This window comes from Oncorhynchus clarkii, chromosome 25, assembly GCF_045791955.1.
Source record: "Oncorhynchus clarkii lewisi isolate Uvic-CL-2024 chromosome 25, UVic_Ocla_1.0, whole genome shotgun sequence".
NCBI classification, from domain to species: Eukaryota; Metazoa; Chordata; class Actinopteri; order Salmoniformes; family Salmonidae; genus Oncorhynchus; species Oncorhynchus clarkii.
In genome coordinates this window covers 20,277,300-20,297,895 of record NC_092171.1, presented here as the reverse complement: position 1 = coordinate 20,297,895, position 20,596 = coordinate 20,277,300, and the positions used below count along the sequence as shown (strand labels likewise).

Below are 20,596 nucleotides of genomic sequence, written 5' to 3'. Positions count from 1 at the left end.
TGAAGGTTACCGCTGTGGCTGAGAAAAAGTATGCTGGGGCGACAGCGTTGAGGAGTCTTAATTTAAACATCCTGATTATCATTCCTGTGATAAAATGGAGACGAGCGTTAGGCTACTTATAACATGACTACAGTATTGTGTAACTGGGTAGGTGTGCACAAGGCGACAGTGGTGCTGAAAAGGACAGCTCCTCTGCGTATAGGCCTATAAGCAAAGTGCAGTAAGTACACATTTTGTAAAAATCTGTTGAAATGACAAGGTATATTATCTGATTTAATGTGTTCTTGACACAAGAACAAGTCAGTCAGCCAATCAAATTATATTATGAAGTTCCAGAAATTGCTTTCTGTCTAGAAAGTCAGATTTTGCAGTTACATTGTTTACATAGTTACTGTACTTTGCCTTTGTCGGGAGCTCTATGCATAAAAATAGCCTATGTAGCCTATGACATCGATTATTATGGAGGGTCAATGAGACAAATAAGATTAAAAGGTAGGATTTGGATTAAACAGAATTACATAGGCATCTTGCCGAAATTAACATCTGGCACTCCTAAATTAGCTAATCTGGATCTGCAAATCTCTACAAACAGATGATTCCACTAACAAGATCTTGTTCTCTATAGAAAAACAACAGAAACCCAGTTCACAATTGTGGCATTCATTCCCTGTAGCCTATTGTGTGGTTATATTTTGACCAATGAAATCAAAGATAACGAAGGGGATAGCCTGCTGTCTGACCTGAGAGATATTGTGACTGATGCTCCATATAGAAAAAAGTCCAACATTGCTTGCCATTGTCACTGTGAATGGTTAGAATTCCTTAATGAATCTGACCTGAAATCACAAGGTTACCGTCTATACATGGAAGATGCTGCGATATTTTTTCAGTGTTTGGCAGAATCGGTGGTTCAGTACAGTAGCCTACTGTACTGAACCAAGGCACATTAAAATAATGTGCAAGGACTTTGCGAGTTATTTTCCCTATGTGCTTATAGAACCCTTGAATAGGCTACAAGGTCCATGGTTATTTATAGAGATGGAAAACACAATTTGCAGATTAGTTTTTTCCCGTTATCTGAACAATCGAGATAACAGTAATGTAGGCTACAGAGTACTCAACAACACCTTTCCCTTTCAAGCAGGAGCTACCGGCCTACTGAGACATACTGTACCTGTCGTCGGCTCTGTTGATTCCCAGGAGCTGTCCTTTCAGCACCTTAGCGGAATCCTCATGTGCGCAGGCACTGGCAATGGATAACTCATTCAAAAACGAAGAGCTCTTGCGCTGTCAAGACGATAGTTAATGAGCTTGTTCGTTCATTCTGCGATGTTTCTGGATTGTCTAGCACCGCCTGTTGGCGTGGATGCGGTCATAAGGATAGAGGACAACCATAGAGAATGATAGAGGCCTCTAGTGGTCCAAATTCTATTCTAGCATGGGCAGCGCCATTGAGAGCTTCCACCATGCTTCCGCCATTTTACAGTAGTCAAAGTAGTCAACTGTGTTGGGATTCCTATAGGTTGTAGCATCAATGGCACTGCCCATTTTGTCCCAGACGCTGTAAGAGCACATATATAAGATGAGTCCTCTATCTATCTCTATGAAGACAATCATATGCTGTTGAACCATTTTGTTGTCAATACCGCCTTTAAATGGCCATGAGATTATATGATCGGCTTTCTATTCTCGATATAAGTATTTATCGCATGATGTTTCTACCAATGTAACCTTTGACAATATTTTGACAGATTTCTAATTTTACTGTACGTGTTTAGCCTACTAGGCTACACATTCTTTTGTCTGCGCAAGTCACTTCCAGCGAAGGTCTGGCGCAAAAAGTATTATCCAGCAGGTGGCGATGATGCTTCGTCAATGAGTAGTCATATTCAACTTCCGAGTGTGGCAGTGGTCTAAGCATGATTAGATGCATCTACACTTGTAAAACGTTTACCTTCCAAACATACAGAGTAGACAGACAGTATACTACGAATAGGATATTTCTAAATGCCTATTATTAAAATCGAGTTAAGTACAGGCCAATGTTATGTCATATTAACACATTTAAACGTGTGTAGGCTAATGATTCCACATTCTCATGAAGGTGTGAACGAAGTGGACCGCCATAGCCTATAACATTTAATAAAATTCCTTAATGTAAAAATTCAGTCAAAACAATAAAAGCTGGTCTATACTGAAACACGTTTGTTCTCTTATCTTGGGCAGGTGTCTTATTTACAGACGGCGCCTGTGCAGGGAGTTCCTCCTCTTGTTTCTTGTGACTGATGCAAAAATAAGCAGCATCATCCCGACCGGACGCCAGCGATAAGGAGCATTTAAGAGGTGAGCCACATTAACATTATGAATTTAATCCAATGTCGGTTTATTAATATGATTAAATATGGAAAAATGTGCAAGCGAATTATGAGGTTAGCGGCGGCTGATTTTTAAGTTATCTTTAAAAAGTGGGCGGATTTACTGTTTTGATTAGTACCCTACTGCAGTGAACAGCCACTACGTTGGTTAAGTGAACCGCTATAAAAAGAAAAAACAACGGGAATCACACCGGAAGGCGAAAAAAAAAACTGTCGTTACCCTAAAATGTTTGATGGGAAGCATTGGAGAATTGATGTTGGATACATTAATATGTAGGCTATTGGTTCATTCGAATAACTTGTAGTGACTTGGCCTGTCAAAAGACTGCTCTCTTATCTTAAAGCATAAAGGATCTTTTTAGTTACGTTGCGTGTTCGTTAGATCAGAATTAGTTATTGTGCAGCGATCCGTCGGTGAGTGCGACACCGAAGGTACGTGGCAGAGATTTACGCCCTGACAAACACACTCCTCACCATACTACACGGCGGCTGCATTGTGTAGTTGATTAGTGCCCATGCGCCGCATGCACAGTTAACCACTTTGCGCTCTTTGGATACATTTAGGTTGAACGCTATAGCCTTTTGAAGAAAACCAGCATCGGTTACATCAGCTGGTTCTTCTAAGATGTCTGATTAAACGTGGTTTAGATATCTCTATCTGCCTTAAAGTATTTTATGCTTGCAGTCACACACCTGGCACAGTGGTTTACATAATTAATGGACTATAGCTGGAGTGTGCAGTGTTCTGCCTTATTGAAAGAAATATAAACAGTAGGTATTTGTCTGTAGTCTGTCCATGGTAGGCATCATTCGTGGTCCATTGTTTCTACTACGTGTGATAGGCCTACTCATTGGTCTTTTATGGGGGCGTGTATCCATGTCTAATCCAGCAAATGAAGATGATATCTCTAAACCAAGTCAAGATGCCTAAGAACACCCATGCTGTGTTGAAAAGTATGTGGATTCTGCATAATGTAAGCAGTTGAACCTGTTGAATCAATGTTCAGAAGCTGTTTTGTTTCTATTGTCAGTGCTATTGAGCACATGCAGCATATGCACTACTTCACTTTAGTCTAAACTCAAGCTATTTGATTATTTTGACTAATTTCAAGCTCATGATTTACAGTTGGTCCATTACACTCAGGGCAGCCTGCAGCAAACACCAGTAGCTTTGAAATGCAAGCTAAAATTGTTTTTCACTTTATGTTGAATGAAAGGTTATCTACTTATGTTTCAACCAGTTTGATTTAATTTGGATGCCAGTAGGCAGTAGCCTATATGCATAATCTCAGATTTATTGACCTTCCCAGTAATTCAAAATGTCCAGAGATCTTGTTGATAGCATTGGTAAACAATGTTGAATGTCTTAATAGAGGAGCTGAGAGCTCATTTAGTGTTAAAAGGAAGGACTGCGTTATCTACAGTACCATATCCATTGTTTTGCCAATTCAAACGTCACAAACCAGGTCTCTGATGGAGAAGGAGCAGATGATGAATGTTGCCATTGTCATTTCCAAACAACAGAGTCATGAATATTTGATCAGACTGTTGGCTGAGATTGAAAGTTGATATCTCCCCCTATCCCAGCATGTTGCATCTGGCCTGGTTGTGTGGGATCTGTAGCCTGTGTTGGCGACAGGGTAGGGGGAGTCTGCCTGCCTCATGTTTCTGAGTTTGTCTGTATTTTGTGTAGGCAGGAAATGACAAGTGAGCTTGCACATTAGAAGTATGAGAGAGTCCCCATTCATGCTTCTGGGTTTACATGCTTTCTGTATTTTCAGCACCACATGTGACTGGACAGCTTCAATCAATTTGGCATTAACCGCACATCATGATCTAGAGATCAGCTAATCAGTGCCATGCCAGACAGGAGAGGTGTAGCCATCCTGCACCTGAACCCTGGCCTAGGCTTTGAACTGTAATGTGATCTGGGAAGAACTAGCTATTAAAATATTTCACAAGAGGCTAACAACCTGTTCTGATGAGCAATAAGCAGGCATAATTAGCCCCTCTATTCAGAGACAGAGAGAAAGGGTGCTTGTGTAGGCAGGGGCATGTGTGTGTGAGGGAGGGAGTACGTGTCAATTGCATCAGATGTGAGATGGTGATATGTATTACTGTGACTCATCTCCTCCAGTCATGTTTTCAAAGCGCATGACTCAGCCATCCATGTGAGCAGAAACCCTCCCACAAAACTAACCTGTAGAAATCAAAAATATATTCAGCAAACATCTTATTAGCTGCGTTTTGGCTTCTTATTGATATGGATGCGTTTTGGCTTCTTATTGATATGGATGCGTTTTGGCTTCTTATTGATATGGATGCGTTTTGGCTTCTTATTGATATGGATGCGTTTTGGCTTCTTATTGATATGGATGCGTTTTGGCTTCTTATTGATATGGATGCGTTTTGGCTTCTTATTGATATGGATGCGTTTTGGCTTCTTATTGATATGGATGCGTTTTGGCTTCTTATTGATATGGATGCGTTTTGGCTTCTTATTGATATGGATGCGTTTTGGCTTCTTATTGATATGGATGCGTTTTGAAACTTTCTCCTGTGCTCTTCTTGGTATACCTATTACCATATCTGTGCTTATTGCTTTGTTTGGATTAGTCACCCTCTAGGATAATTTTTTGCAGTAGAACGCCTGCTGTGAATTTTTATGCCATTCGGCATGGGTCCTCAGGGACTCCTTCCCACACAACCTAGCTCATAGTTGGCATGATTACTGACTGAGAGCAACAACACTATATTATAAGCCTACAAACCAGCAATATGTTTTTCTGCTAAATGCCCTATTTTTACTCAGCTTCCCCTCACATCAGTTAATTTTTCCCCCATAGATATGTACCAACAGTGTCATCTGCATCTTCCTTAGTAATGATACTGACCTTACCCTCTCATAAGTCCCATGACTCCCCATCCAAGACTCCCCACTGCCCAGGGCTATGCTGTTTGTATCGGACTGATCCCTCAGACTCGGTGAGGCCTCTTACTGGGGCCTGGTCTGTTACTGAACTGTGGGACTCTGCTCCACTCACAGAGGTGCAGTCTGACAGCCCAGAAGCCCGTGGAGAAGCCTGTGATTTGTGGGTTTTACCGTGTTGCACTCAGTGCCTCTAATTGGCTTCATCCATATGTCATTCATCTTTCTGCCTGTTACATGGGTAATGAATGGGTTTTTTATTCTCATAAGTCATTCTATGTGGGTTGTGTTTGTATGCCACTGCCCTTTTTAAAATATTTTTCTTAATTTGATAGATCAATCTGTTGATGTCTGGCAGATTTTATTTAGACATCACCAGCTAGGTTTCCATCCAATTGATGACAGATTTTAATGCAAATATTCTAAAATCTGCATAAAATCAATGCCGGAGATGTTTCCACATTTATTTGTTGTGGATAAAAGGCTGTGCCTGATGTAATGCACACAAAATGTACTTTTTCGCTTAAAGTGTCATGTACTGAATAACAATCTGAAATACAGTGTGTTCCCATTGCATGTTGAACTCTACGGATAGTTTTGTCACAAACTGTTGCGTTAAATAGCAAATGTGCCTACTCTGGTCTTGGTATGTGTGCTCTAGCCAACAGCTCACAGATACAGTGCGGGTAGGCTAGTCTACATGATGAGATTATTATGGATAAGAGCTAGAATATTTGTCAAACGGCAGTCAAGCATCGATTATCATGTCACCAGAATAAGACCCTTGATATTTATTGGAAAGGAGCATCAAGATCCCTGTGCACTTTCACCAACCTGTTATTTCATCTGTAGCCTAATAAACTGTAGTTTCCCAAATTGTAGGAGGACCACACACCATATCATCGAGTGACTTCAAGTTTACTTTGATTTGATGGTTATTATATCAATATTTACGCATAAAGGCGTTTCCACCACCGTTCCTTGAAATAATTCATTTTAATGACACAAAGATCCAGCATTTATACATTTGTACCGAAACTTCCAGTTTCCATCACAGCTGTCGGGATATATTTTCTTCATACGGTTGGAACCGTATAAACTGGATGGGAACATAGTTACTGACTTGGAACCGATCTCTCTCAAGGCAAATGTGTTATGATGTGGTTGTAGATCCCTTGTTTCTTATTCTACAGTTTGCCTAGATGCTTAAATGATTAGCCTCTAGTTTGTATAGTAGCACGAATGATCTTCATTTGTAGGCTACAAAACAAGATCTACTTAAACTGCCAGACTGGAACCAATGATCAATGGCATAGTCTACTCCACAAACAAGGCATATACACAGTGACAGTGCTCCTCAGTGGGCCTACTGAGCATGTGTAGTGCAGACAGGAAGCAGGTGTTCAGTTTGTTAAACAAGGCGAGTGTGTGCGCAGTCCTCACCCCATGCACGTTATGGATCACTCAGCCTTCAGTAAGGGGCTGAGAGCGATGATGCTACCTTGGCCAGAAAACGGTCCTCTCTGTGTGTGTGGGAAGGAGAAAGACCCCCTCCACCCCGGCTTTAGAACAGGTGGGGAGCAGCAGATTGTGTCCTGTCCCCCTCCTCCAGCCTGGGTCTCTTAAAGGAAAATTCCACCCCAAAACTATATTTTTGTATTTATTTCATTTGTCCATTGTTGATGTAGTATTTTGATTTCAAAATACCGAACTCCTCCCCATATGACACTGCGTTTTGCATTATATGATGTAAAATGCATCATATGGGATGATTTCTGTATTTTGAAAGGTACATATCTTAAAGTTGATTACTGACACAGGGTCGGAAACCTTCTGGTAAATTTCTGGACATTTTCCATGGGAAGTTGAACCTGGGAATTTTGCTTAAATTCATCAAAGTTAGCTTATAACTTTGATGAAGTTGTGGGATACACATAAGGCAATTCTAGGTCTTGTGGCATATTTTAGTTCAACTATCCCCAATGCAATGGAATTGCAATCCTCTGCATGCACAGTGCATTCTTCCATCACATATACAGTGCACTCCTCCATCACATGAACAGCTGATTCTCAAGATCTTGCACAGAAATGAGTGCTATTGAGCCCACACTACTACACTATCTGAGCCAAGGACTGCATGCTTTCTGGTAAGTTTTGATTACAATACTGCATGGGGTGAATATATTATATTTGACAAGTTTTTTGTTAACTAGTAAATAGTAGTGTTTTAAATCATTTCTAACTTGTTAACAATTTCTGCTTGTTAGTTTTTGATACCATTTGGGTTTTTAGCTTGCTTGAGCCTGCTAACTGAGTGTTAATTGACCTGTTTCATACATATTTCATTTTAAAACATTTATCTTACAAAATGAGTTTTTTAATCTAACTGCTAAACTATGTATCTGTACATGGAATTATATTTGTTTTTTACTATTTTTTTCTAATCTTTACAGGAAAATGCCACGGGCACTATCTGATGTGTGGATACATTTTACTGCAGCTAATGTAGAAGGAAAATCTGTGTACTTTTGTGAATACTGTACCAAATCATATGTGAAGAATGCAACAAAGATGCAAAATCAGCTGGCTAAGTGCATATAGTTCCATCAGCGCTCACAAGAAGCAACTTCTGACAAATGTCCCTCTACTTCTATTTGGGGTCAAAATGATGAATCAAACACCTTATCGATAGCAACAGCTCATGGTCCTCCTGGAATCAGAAGTTGTTTTGACTCAATGGAGGAACGTAGTCAGAGAAATGCTTATGAATGTCTTGCACAAGCTGTGTATGCAACTGGTACACTTCTGATGCTCACAGGCAATGGGCATTGGAAAAGATTTCTGAATGTTCTTCGCCCAGCAACCAGACATGCTTTATCAACTTATTTGCTGGAAACAGAGTTCAAGTGAAGGTCAAGCAAATCATAGAGAAAGCGGACTGTATTGCAATCATCTCTAATGGGTGGTCGAATGTTCGTGGGCAAGGAATAATTAACTACATCATCTCCACCCCTCAACCAGTATTCTACAAGAGCACAGACACAAGGAACAACAGACACACCGGTCTCTACATTGCAGATGAGCTGAAGGCAGTCATCAATGACCTTGAACCACAGAAGGTATTTGCACTGGTGACAGACAATGCTGCAAACATGAAGGTTGCTTGGTCTAAAGTAGAGGAGTCCTACCCTCACATCACACCCATTGGCTGTGCTGCTCATGCATTGAATCTGCTCCTCAAGGACATCATGGCACTGAAAACAATGGATACGCTCTACAAGGGAGCCAATGAAATGGTTAGGTATGTGAAGGGTCATCAAGTTATATCAGCAATCTACCTCACCAAGCAAAGTGAGAAGAATAAGAACACCACATTGAATCTGCCCAGCAACACCCGTTGGGGGGGTGTTGTCATGTTTGACAGTCCTGGAGGGGAAGGAGTCTCTCCAAGAAATGACCATATCACAGTCTGCCCATATGGAAAGCCCCATCAAGAGGATCCTCCTGGATGATGTATTTTGGAAGAGAGTGGTAAGCAGCCTGAAACCTATAGCAGCAGCCATTGCACAGATTGAGGGAGACAATTCCATCCTGTCTGATGTTCAGACTCTGCTTGCAGATATAAGAGAAGAAATCCGTACTGCCCTGCCCACTTCACTATTGCTCCAAGCAGAGGAAACTGCAGTTCTGAAATACATCAAAAAGCGTGAAGACTTCTGCCTGAAGCCCATACACGCCGCAGTGTACATGTTGGACCCCAAGTATGCTGGCAAGGGCATCCTGTCTGGTGCAGAGCTCAACCAGGCCTATGGTGTCATCACTACCGTGTCTCGCCACCTTGGCCTGGATGAAGGCAAGGTTCTTGGCAGCCTGGCGAAGTACACTTCTAGGCTTTGGGATGGAGAATCAATATGGTAGTCGTGCCAACATATCTCATCAGCCACCTGGTGGAAGGGACTTTGTGGATCTGAGGCGCTTTCCCCTGTTTCTTCCATCATAATCCAAATCCCACCAATATCAGCCGCCTCAGAGCGCAAATGGTCCTTGTTGGGAACACACACATCAAAGCACGCAACAGGCTGACCAAACAAGGGTTTAAAAATTGGTGGCCATCCGGGCAAATTTGAGGCTTTTTGAGCCTGACAAGAAGCCATCCTCAACAGGGTTGGAAAGTGACTGTGAAGATGAGGCCTCAGTCTGATGTTCAAGAGGTGGACATTGATGAGGTCCTGGGAGAAGACATGGAAGCCCGAGAGGAAGACCGTCTAGAAACTAAACCTTTGATTATCATTTCACAGATGTATGTTTAAAACATTTTGGGAGATGCGATGGATCTATGGGGATCATTCAATATTCCCTTTTGCTGTTCAGTGAAATCATCCCATGTGAAGAGTCAACTCATTTAAAGTTCAATTCGTAACTAAGTAGTTTTTTTTTTCTATTGGAAGGATTTAATCATTTGCAATTATGTCTAATTATGATGCAGTAAAATGTTTGTTTCTGTCTCCATATATGGTAAATTTGTCCAATGCAAAAAACATTTAAATGTTATTAATATTAATTTGCATATATTTCTGTTAATTCCCATCTATTCCCACGGAAAGTTTCCACCTCTGAATTCTCCCCACAATGTGCAACCATACTGACAAGCAACACAATTTGGGACTATGTCAACAATGGACTAATAGTTTTTGGGTGGAATTTTCCTTTTAAGAACCCCCTGTCTCTATAGACAGATGGAGGTTCCTCAGTAGCCTGTGGTCTGCGGACTACCAGAATTGCTCAGGCCTAAACAAACTGTGGTACTGAAGTAAACCTGACACACAAAAACGAGTATTTAGCCTATTCCAATAGAACCTATTAGCAGAGAGATGCAGTCTTATGGCTTTAAATCCAATTGCATGACTAAATATTGTAAACATAATAGGAGCTATTAGGGATAGATTCACACTTCGTCACTAGCTGTGTGACTCTGCTCATGGATATTTCACAGCCTTCTGTTATCAGAGCTCTGTTGTTTTGATACAGCAGTTTTCACTCATCTCAGTGCTTATACGGAGGATTGTTGCAGGGCTTTCCTCTTTTCTGTGACAAGTGAGCGACGCTAGAAATCACCCCAGTGGTCTTCAGGTGTTGGCTTCAAAATCTCTTTCATTTCAATTAGGGGGCCTCAGACCCCGTCAGTAGCCTGTGGAGAGGGTGAAAGTGGTGTGTCCTTGTCTGATGGCGTGCCCTGCTTTCATGTCAGTGGGATGTCACTGGCTGGTTAATAGACCAATGGACTGGAGAAGCTTTAGGAAAGTGGATTGAGAGGGGCTTTTTAAGAGGGGCTATTTTGAAGGAAGTCTTCATTTTTTTGTTGATATATAATCAAATTCTGATGCAATTTATCTGAATTTTAGCTATGTAACCAAATGCTGAACAGTCCTTCTAGACTCCTCAACCTTCTCCTTTATTCATTCAGTTTAATGTATTTCTTGCAGCAAGGACATCCTCTTTTTGACTTCACCTCCGCGATTGTAGCGTATCTCGGCCATGAGAATATGAGGTATGAGAGTTATGTAAAAGCTCATTTGTATTCCGCAAGCTCTGGGTACTTGGAGAATAAGCTGATAATAGAGAATTCATCCCTCTTTTCCCAACTGTAGGCTTTTCCATGTAAAGGAAACAACTCTTCCAACACAAACAAACAGTGACAGGATGAGACAGCTTGTTAAACAACAAACAGATTCCTGTCGGTGCATTCAAGCACAGGAACTCTAGCAGGTTCATTGTTTTATTTATGGTAATTGCCAGTCATCCTTTAGAGACGGTCCTTTATCCCAGAGTGAGTGAGTGACTGACTGACAGTTGTCGAGGTGACAATGGCGGTTGAGTCAATTTGAGTTCACACTTGATTTATGGTTAATTTCTGTGCCATGGCAGGACTGTCTTCCCCTGGTGTCATCTGCTCACTGAAGCAGGTAATGAATCTGGATCTAACTGAAGGTTTTACTGTGCAGGAATCCTTGTCTCTTTATTTGTCTTTGTATTTAATACAGTAGGCAATGTCAGATGCATCATATTGTATGGAGTCAGGTGTTTATTCTTTGGGTGCAGTATGTCTTTGATCTGCCCCCTATATCTCCCTCCAGAAATGTTTCAGCGCGGTTGTTACCCATGGGCTGACCCTTAGCAACCTTTTCCCTGGTATCACTGTCATGTAAAACGATGTTAATTATTAGGAAGAACAAACTGTGCCCCAAAGGTCTTTTCTAGGAAGAAAATCTCTTAGTATTTCTCTTGAAATGAGACATGCCTTTTCATAAGTCCTACTGTATGTCAGTACCCTACTTATTAGATATAATGAATATTGAGAATCTCTATAACCTCAGAATCGTTGGCTGCTTTGTGTGAACATGCTTGAACATCACTGTCTATTCCTTGTTCGACTTGGGTAAATCAAATTCGGGACTACAGCGTGTTCCTCTCATGCGCTAGCAGCAGCTTTGATCACAAAACCAGCTGTGATTACAGCCCAGCCTAACTGAAAATTGGTGACTCAATCAGGATACTGCTGTAATAACTAGTGTTTGGCAGTATCCAGATGTTCATACCGTTTCTGTACCATACCGGGGTATAGGTATTACCGGGAGTGCGGGTCAGAAGGTTGTGGGTTTGCAGACAGGTAGGGGTGGAAAGATCTCCTTTATAGTTTCAAGCATTGCATGAATTTATCGTCGTATTTGCAGGTATGAAAATGTCATGTCAATTCTACGTAATTTTTTTGTAAAAAAAAAAAATCACCCCTTTTTCATGTTATCCAATTGTCTCATCGCTGCAACTCCCGTACGGACTCGAGAGGCGCAGAAACACAACCCAACCAAGCCAGACTGCTTCTTGACACAATGCCCATTTAACCCGGAAGCCAGCCGCACCAATGTGTCGGAAGACACATCGTACACCTGGTGACCGTGTCAGCGCTCGGCCCGCCATAGGAGTCACTAGTGCGCGGACATCCCTGCCAGCCAAACCCTCCCCTAACCCGGATGACGCTGGGCCAATTGTGTGCCGCCCCTTGGGTCTCCTGGTTGCGGCCGGCTGTGACAGAGCCTGTACTTGAACCCAGAATCTCTACTGGCACAGTGATGCAGTGCCTTAGGAGGCAGAATCTTTTTTTCATACCAAACAAATTACCAGAATTACAGGCTAAAAAAATGGACTGTGAGGCCTGTGTGTTCATCTCATCATATTTCTCCAATGCCAAATCAGTGTGTCTTGTTTGCAAAGAAACGTCACTATTTTGCAAATTATTAAATCTGAGGCGTCGTAAGGAATCTGAGCATGGTATGGTACTTTCAAAAGTTTGGCCTACCTTTTCTACCCCAGACAAAGTAAGCCTACTGATGCAGAAAAATGTAAGCTTTAACTGCTGGCTACTCTTCTGTAGCTTAACTCAATGAGCGAAGGTCACAAGTGTTTCCCTAAAAGCTGTCTGGGTTTAAACATCTTCCATTGTACATAAAGTCAATAGCTTAATCAATTGATAGTGACAGAATTACAGTGCCTTCACAAAGTATTCAGACCTGGACTTTTTCCACATTTTCTTTACAATACAGCTTTATTCTAAAATTGATTAAAAAACACATTTTCATCAATCTACACACAATACCCCATAATGACACAGCAAAAACGAGTTTTTAGAAATGTTTGCTAATTTGAATTATTAAAAAAATATTTAAAAAAATGGAAAATATGAAATTTTACATAAGTATTCAGGCCCTTCTCCCCTGATTGCTCAGTTTGGCCTGTTGGCCAAAGAGAGAGAAAGAGTCTTGGAGGGTCTAAACGTCTTCCGTTTAAGACTGATTGTGTTCTTGGGGACCTTCAATGCTACAGAAATATTTTAGTATTCTTCACCCGATCTGTGCCTCGACAAAATCCTGTCTTGGAACTCTTGGCTTGTTTTTTTTTTCTCTGACATGCACCGTCAACTGTGGGACCTTATATAGACAGGTGTGTGCCTTTCCAAATGATTTATTTTACCACAGGTGGATCCAATCAAGCTGTAGAAACATCTCAAGGATGATCAATGGAAACAGGATGCACCTGAGCTCAATTTTGAGTCTCATATCAAATTGTCTGAATACTTATGTAAAGGTATTTCTGTTTTATTTTTAGTACATTTGAAAATGTTTCTAAAAACCTGTTTTTGCTTTGTCATCATGGGCTATTGTTTGTTGATTGAGGAACATTTATTTAATACATTACAGCCGTATTCTAAAATGTGGAAAAGGTCAAGAGGTCTGCATACTTTCCAAATGCACTGTATGTGTTAAACCCTTCATTTACACACTTATTGAAAAGACAGATCACCTGTGTGGTGCTGTGATTATCTAAATGAATAACACTGTCTGTTGGCTATGTAGCCTAAATGACAACCCATTAGCTATAGCCATTATCTATTTGTTTAAGTAACAAACTGACCAGGAAACAGGACAACATGATTGCTATGATCTGGACAATTATTTTTGAATGCTCCTCAGCCGATTTGCTGTAAAGGCCTGAGTGGGTGGGAAACTGTTTATATGGCCCATATGTGGGGGGGAAAAGAGCTCAAATGTCATACAGCCTAAGACGCTGAAATTGTACCCACAGTACTTTTTTATTTCGTTGCTCTCTCTTCTTTTAAAAATATATTTGTATATTTAATTTTGCCCGAATTAAGGCATGATAACAGGGACATTTATAGTGCCTTCCGAAAGTACTCATACCCCTTGACTTACTCTACATTTTTTTGTCTGAATTCAAAATGGATTAAATAGATTTTTCCTCACTTATTTACATACAATACCCTTAATGTCAAATAGAAATGTTAGCAAATGTATTGAAAATGAAATACAGAAATATTGAATTGACATAAGTATTCACACCCCTGAGTCAATACATTTTAAAATCACGTTGGCAACGTTTTACAGCTAAGAGCTTCACACGCCTGGGTTGTACAATATTTGCCCAGTCTTTTTAAAATTCTTCAAGCTCCGCCAAATTGGTTGTTGATCATTGCTAGACAACCATTTCCATGTCCTGACATAGATTTTTCAAGACAATTTAAGTCAGGAAACTTCAATGTCATCTTGGTAAGCAACTCCAGTGTATATTTGACCTTGTGTTTTAGGTCCTGCTGAGTCCTGACAACCTCTCCCAGTGTCTGGTGGAAAGCAAGCTGAACCAGGTTTTCCTCTAGGATGTTGCCTGTGCCTGATGCCTTCTGTTTCATTTTTATCCTGAAACCTCTCCAGTCCTTAATGATTACAAGCATACCCATAACATGATGCAGCCACCACTATGCTTGAAAATATGGAGAGTGATACTCAGTAATGTGTTGTATTGGATTTGCCCCAAACATAACACTTTGTATTAAGGACAGAAAGTTAATTGCGTTGCCACATTTTTTTTGCAGAATTAATTTTGCCCTGTTGCAAAAAGGAAACAGGTTTTGGAATGTTTGTATTTTGTAAAGGCTTTTATTTCTGTCAATTAGTCTAGCATTGTGGAGTAACTACAATGTTACTGATCTAACAGTTTTCTCCTATCACAGCCATTAAACTCTAACTGTTTTTTAAAGTCACCATTGGCCTCATGGTGAAATCACTAAGCGGTTTCCTTCCTCTCCGGCAACTGAGTTTAGGAAGGATGCCTGTAAGGGATATTCAATGTCTTTAAAAAAAAAAAACGTTTTAAATATTTTTTTTAACCCATCTACCAATCGGTGCCCTTCATTGAGGCATTGGGGAAAACCTCCCTGGTCTTTGTGGTTGAATCTGTGTTTGAAATGCACTGCATGACGGAGGGACCTTACAGATCCTTGTATATGTGGGATACAGAAATTAGGTTGTCATTCAAAAATCATGTTAAACACTATTGCACACAGTGAGTCCATGCAAATTCTGTGACTTGTTAAGCACATTTTTACTGCTGAACTTATTTAGCCTTGCTTTAAGAAAGGGGTTGAATACTTATTGACTTAGCAATTTTCATTTTTTTAATAAATTTGTAAAAATGTCTAAACAATTCTACTTTGACATTATGGTGTATTGTGTGTAGGCCATTGACAACAAAAAAATCAACATTTTAAATGCAGGCTTTAACACAACAATGTGGAAAAAGTTAAGGGGTGTCTGAGCATTTGACCTCCCTTTATTATTTTTGAAAATATATAATAGCCAATCAGCGTTGAGCTAAACTGAGTGCGCTCAGCTGTAAATGGTCCTGGCCCACCGAAAACGTGTCAAGGGAAGCCAGTTTGGATTTGGCTTCAGACCAATCACATCAGAAGCCAAACATCATTGATGAAAAAAAAAAAAATTGTGTCGTTGTCCTCCGGTGGCCAGCTTGCTAAAATCGGACCTTTCCTAAATTAGCCATGGATGGAGTTGGGGATTTGGACTTGTGGTTTTACTTAATTCTCCGTACTCACCAATTATTATAATAGCGATTCTGGTCCAACCATGAGAGGATGGCAGTTCAATATGTAGCTTGATGTATGTAGTATGCTAATGTTGACTAGCTGGCCTGGTGCATCGTTGCCCATGAAGTTAGGCTAGCGAGCAAGCATTTTAGCCAAGTAGCCTAGGACAACAAAAACCGTGTACTGTATGACAGTCGTTGACCGTTTAGATTTGTTTTTAGTGTCTTTTAGTTGTCACTATTAGACTAAGCATAGGTGAGTTGGACAATGTTTAAATTAAAATGGTGCTGGAATAGTGGATGCAGCTCCTGTTTTCTTTGAAACGTGCGGTAACTATATGGAGAGTTGAATGACATCTCTCTTTAATATACTATAATGATGCCTAAATTATCAAATTCATTTTATTCTCAGCTAACACAGTGATGGCAAGTGCTTTTTGTTATTTTATTGACCCTGAGAGGGTTAACCTATTCCTTTCCTTTGGCTTAAATAAAAAAAACTAGGTCGGCCTATTACACTGGCCAGGACAAATGTATTCATGTATACTTTAGGAGTGTCTCGTCTACATCTCAGAAGGTAGAACCAGCCCTAGACAAGCCTCCTTAATAAGTCATTATATTTACATCACAAATACTAATCAAAGCAAAATATATTAGTCCCATGCGCCAAATACAACAGGTATTACAGTAACCTTACAGTGAAATGCTTACTTACCAGCCCCTAACCAACAGTGCAGTTTTTTTTTTAAATATGGATGAGAAGAATAACTAGAGAACTAGTTGACTGCACATAGCATGGACACAGTACTGACACTTACTCTGTAGTGGTTGGGTATGGGAGCTGAATATGCATTGACCCAGACCTCTCTATTTTCGGGGGACTACACATACTGATTCAAATTAATAAATAAACTGTGACACAATGTGCATCATTTTGGCTCTGTACTCCACCACAATGGATTTGAAAGGAGACAATCAAGATGTGCTTTAAGTGTAGATATTTGGGGCAGAAGTCAGGTCAGATGAAGTGAGGAAGAACAGATATCACGAAAGTTGTCTAGCAACAGAGGTGTATTGGCTGTTCAGATGTGTAAGGAGGAGACTCCGCGGAGGAGGACGGTTTAAATACTAGTGCTTGAGTGAAGATGTCTTGGTCTGTTCATCTGTCTGACCATTTGGGTGAATAAACTTGGTTTGAGCTTTACTGGTCGTCCGTGAGTTTTTACTCTTTATTTAGAACCTAACAGTTGGCGCTGCGAGCAGGGTTCACCACGATTTACAGTCGAACTAGGGATTCCGAATCAGTGAAAAAGGAGCCGGAACCAAACAGATGTCGTAACTGTGCCTACCTTGTTTATCACTCATTCTGACATCTTGGGGAGATGAGCATCGTAGGCTGAACCAATTCTAGGATACGGACCTAGAAAGCCTGAACTTATTCAGTAGTCCCATTGTATTACGACCGGTCGTAGTTTTATGGTATATGGTAAGTTCCGAAAGGTAAGCCCGAGCAGGCTGGTACCTGCAGATGGTACGTCCTAGGGGGTTTGGTTCCCTAATAAACCCGCAAAGACGCGGTGAAAGCCCAGCCGCGGTTGCCGTGAGGCCTTTGAGAGTGTGTGTGTGTGGATTGTTATGCTTGTGTACGGTTAGGTTGTAAATAAGTAGTCCATGGAGAAGGACAACCGTGGGGAATGAGGATGGTGATGAGGTTGCCTATAAGTTCTGGAGGGAAGCCACATTCATTTTTTTATTTTTAAGCAAGAAGATATTCAAACGTGTGATCATGATTTGTGTGTATTAACAGTAGCAATAAGGAGAGAGGTTGGTTCAAGACAACTGTGAATAATTTTGGTAATGTGTGTTATCAACAACAGTGACATTTGAGGCTGAACACTGGAATGAGACATTAGGTCACCCATATTCTCCAGTAATACATTTGCAGACGCTATACTATTGGTTCTAATACAAGGTATCAAGTGCCGTGGCCAATTGTAATAGGCACATACTGTACCATAACTACTCTGGGGAAGTGGGTATCGCTACCTTAGAAAATAGTTAATAGAAGGCGTGTATTATGGAGTGGGGGTATCTAAATACTCTGGACACTGTCGGGAGAGGCTTCGGAGTAAAGAGGGGCTAGAGGAAGAACAGTTTTTACTAAAAGCTATAGGGCCGCACAAGCATTCTACCAAATCGGCTCGAATATGGGGAAAAATGAGCAAATTGGTCAGCATTTCCCTGCTGACGGAAATTCCAATCTAATAGAGAACATAGAGATGTTGTGACTTGGCACAATGACATGAAATGAGAATCAACGCTCAATACACCAGCGTTTTGATGTCAGCATTCTATCAACAAAAAAGACAAACCGATAAACCCAAAATTATGAGATGTACTCCGCTGCAAGAAGACTGGGTACGTGAGTACATTGATAGAATGTGTACATCTGCTTTGACTGCAGGTTTGAAACCTGTTATCAAAATGGCAATTGCGGGGGTTGTGGGTGAAATGGAGCAGGATGCTTTGAGAGTGGCATCGAACTCCGCTCAATTCGCGGTCGTGCGAGACGTAAACACGGCCACAGTGAAAGTCACTAACAGAGGTTTCAATGGCCAAGGTAATACACAGAAACAGGGAGGGAAAAGTAGCGAAAAATCATCAAAGCGTATGGCGACAGATCCCTGTTTTAGATGTGGGACCGTTGGTCATTGGAAGGATGAGTGTAGAATGGAAATGAAGACTACTGCATTCGGAGGGAATGCTGCTATGCATTTTTGACAAAAGAACCAGCAGTACACTTGTACGCAGCGGGGCAGAAAACTCCTATAGGGGTGCATGGCCTTGGTTCGATCGATAGTGGTTCATAGAGACGAGTTTCTATGTGAAGGGAGACGTAGGAGGCCACATCTCACACAACTTTCTAATAGATGCCTGGGATCAAATATCACTGATTTCTTATGATGAGAAATAGGCTAAATATACGCCTGGGAAACATGTTACAATTAGCAAGGTAACGGATTGACATGACAGCCCGCTTGGAGTTTGCCAAAAGGACTCAAACAATGAGAAAACAGATTATCTGGACCGATGAAATCAAGATTGAACTCTTTCGCCTGAATGCCAAGCGTAATGTCTGGAGGAACCTGACACCATCCCTACGATGAAGCATGGTGGTGGCAGCATCGTGCTGTGGGGATGCTTTTCAGCGGCAGGGACTGAGAGACTAGTCAGGTTCGAGGAAAATATGAACGGGGCAAAGTACAGAGAGATCCTTGACGAAAACCTGCTCCATAGCACTCAGGATCTCCGACTGGGGCGAAGGTTCACCTTCCAACAGGACAATGACCCTACGCACACAGCCAAGACAGCAGGAGTGGCTTTGGGACAAGTCAGAATGTCTTTGAGTGAGAGCCAGAGCCCGGACTTCAACCTGACAGAACGAGAGGGTCTGCAGAAAAGAATGGGAGAAACTCTCCAAATACAGGCAGTGGTGTAAAGTACTTAAACTACTTTAGTATTTTAAAGTATTTTTATTTATCTGTACTTTTATATTTTTTGACAGCTTTTACTTCCCTATATTCCTAAAGAAAATAATGTAATTTTTACTCCATACATTTTCCGGACAGGAAATATGCCCAATTCATGCACTTATCAAGAGAACATCCCTACGGCCTCTGATCTGGCAGAATCGCTAAACACACATGCTACATTGGTAAATTATATGTTGCAGTGTTCCCCTGGCTAAAAAACAAGAAAATGGTGTCGTCTGGTTTAATTTATGTAAGGAATTTGAAATGATTTACTCTTTTACTTTTGATACTTAAGAATATTTTAAACCAAATACTTAGACTTCTGCTCAAGTAGTATTTTACTGGGTAACTTTCATTTTTACTAGTCATTTTCTATTAAGGTATCTTTACTTTTACTCAAGTATGACAATTGTATACTTTTTCCACCACTGAGTACAGGTGTGCCAAGCTTGTAGCGTCATACCCAAAAATACTTGATGATGTAATCGCTGCCAAAGGTGCTTCAACAAAGTACTGAATACTTATGTAACTGGAATATTTCAGTTTATTTTTAATACATTTGCAAAAATGTCTAAACTTGTTTTTGCTTTGTCATTATGGTGTGTGTGTGTTGATGGGGGGGAAAAACAATTGAATCAATTTTAGAATAAGGCTGTAACGTAACAAAATGTGGAAAAGGTCAAGGGGTCTAAATACTTTCCGAATGCACTGTTATGGTGCTATATCAGGATTCAAAGTGAATTGGAAAAAAACGGAAATAATGCTAATTAAAATGTAAAAAATTCAAGCATGAAAAATACATTTCTGTGGAAATTTGATTGATTAGGATCCCCATTAGCCGCCGCCAATGGCGACAGCTAGTTTTACTAGGGTCTGACACAAAGCAAAAAATGGGGAAACAAATCTCAAGAAATTGATGAACTATTGGTCACTGATATGTGAAAAATGTGTGTTACTACAACCTTAAAACATATAAATTATTGCAACATATAAATTAAATTAGTACACTCATGCCACAATGCATGTAATGCACCCATAAATGTAATATCTCTGTTGGAGATGCAAAAAAACAAAAATGAACCCTATTATACTTAACAAAATATAAGCACAACATGTAAAGTCTTGGTTTCATGAGCCGAAAAGATCCCAGAAATGTTCCGTATGCTCAAAAAGCGTGTTTCTCATTTTGTGCACAAATTTGTTTACTGTACATCCCTGTTAGTGACAATTTCTCCTTTCCCAAGATAATCCATCCACCTGACGGGTGTGGCATATCAAGAAGCTGTTTAAACATGATCATTACATGGGTG

At 40.6% G+C, this 20,596-nt stretch overlaps 2 protein-coding genes across 3 annotated transcripts in view; one reads left to right on the top strand and one right to left on the bottom strand.

The window, feature by feature from the left end:
* Positions 1–1,257, bottom strand: part of LOC139383976 (zinc finger DHHC-type palmitoyltransferase 22) — a 2,192-nt gene extending 935 nt beyond the window's left edge. The window contains exons 1-2 of the mRNA XM_071128602.1: positions 1,175–1,257; positions 1–84 (exon numbers count right to left, since the gene is read on the bottom strand). The exon at positions 1–84 is cut by the window's left edge and continues 474 nt beyond it. Of these exons, the coding sequence (XP_070984703.1) occupies positions 1–82 (82 nt within the window). The 5' untranslated portion in view covers positions 83–84; positions 1,175–1,257. The remainder of the gene's footprint in view (positions 85–1,174) is intronic.
* A 978-nt stretch (positions 1,258–2,235) lies between these two features.
* Positions 2,236–20,596, top strand: part of LOC139383985 (transmembrane protein 63C) — a 73,735-nt gene continuing 55,374 nt past the window's right edge. The window contains exon 1 of one of the 2 annotated variants that reach the window (XM_071128616.1): positions 2,236–2,343. The gene's annotated coding sequence lies outside the window, so the exon portion shown is untranslated. Of the gene's footprint in view, positions 2,344–2,667; positions 2,808–20,596 lie in introns of those variants that run through there. The other variant, XM_071128615.1, reaches the window with a different exon arrangement.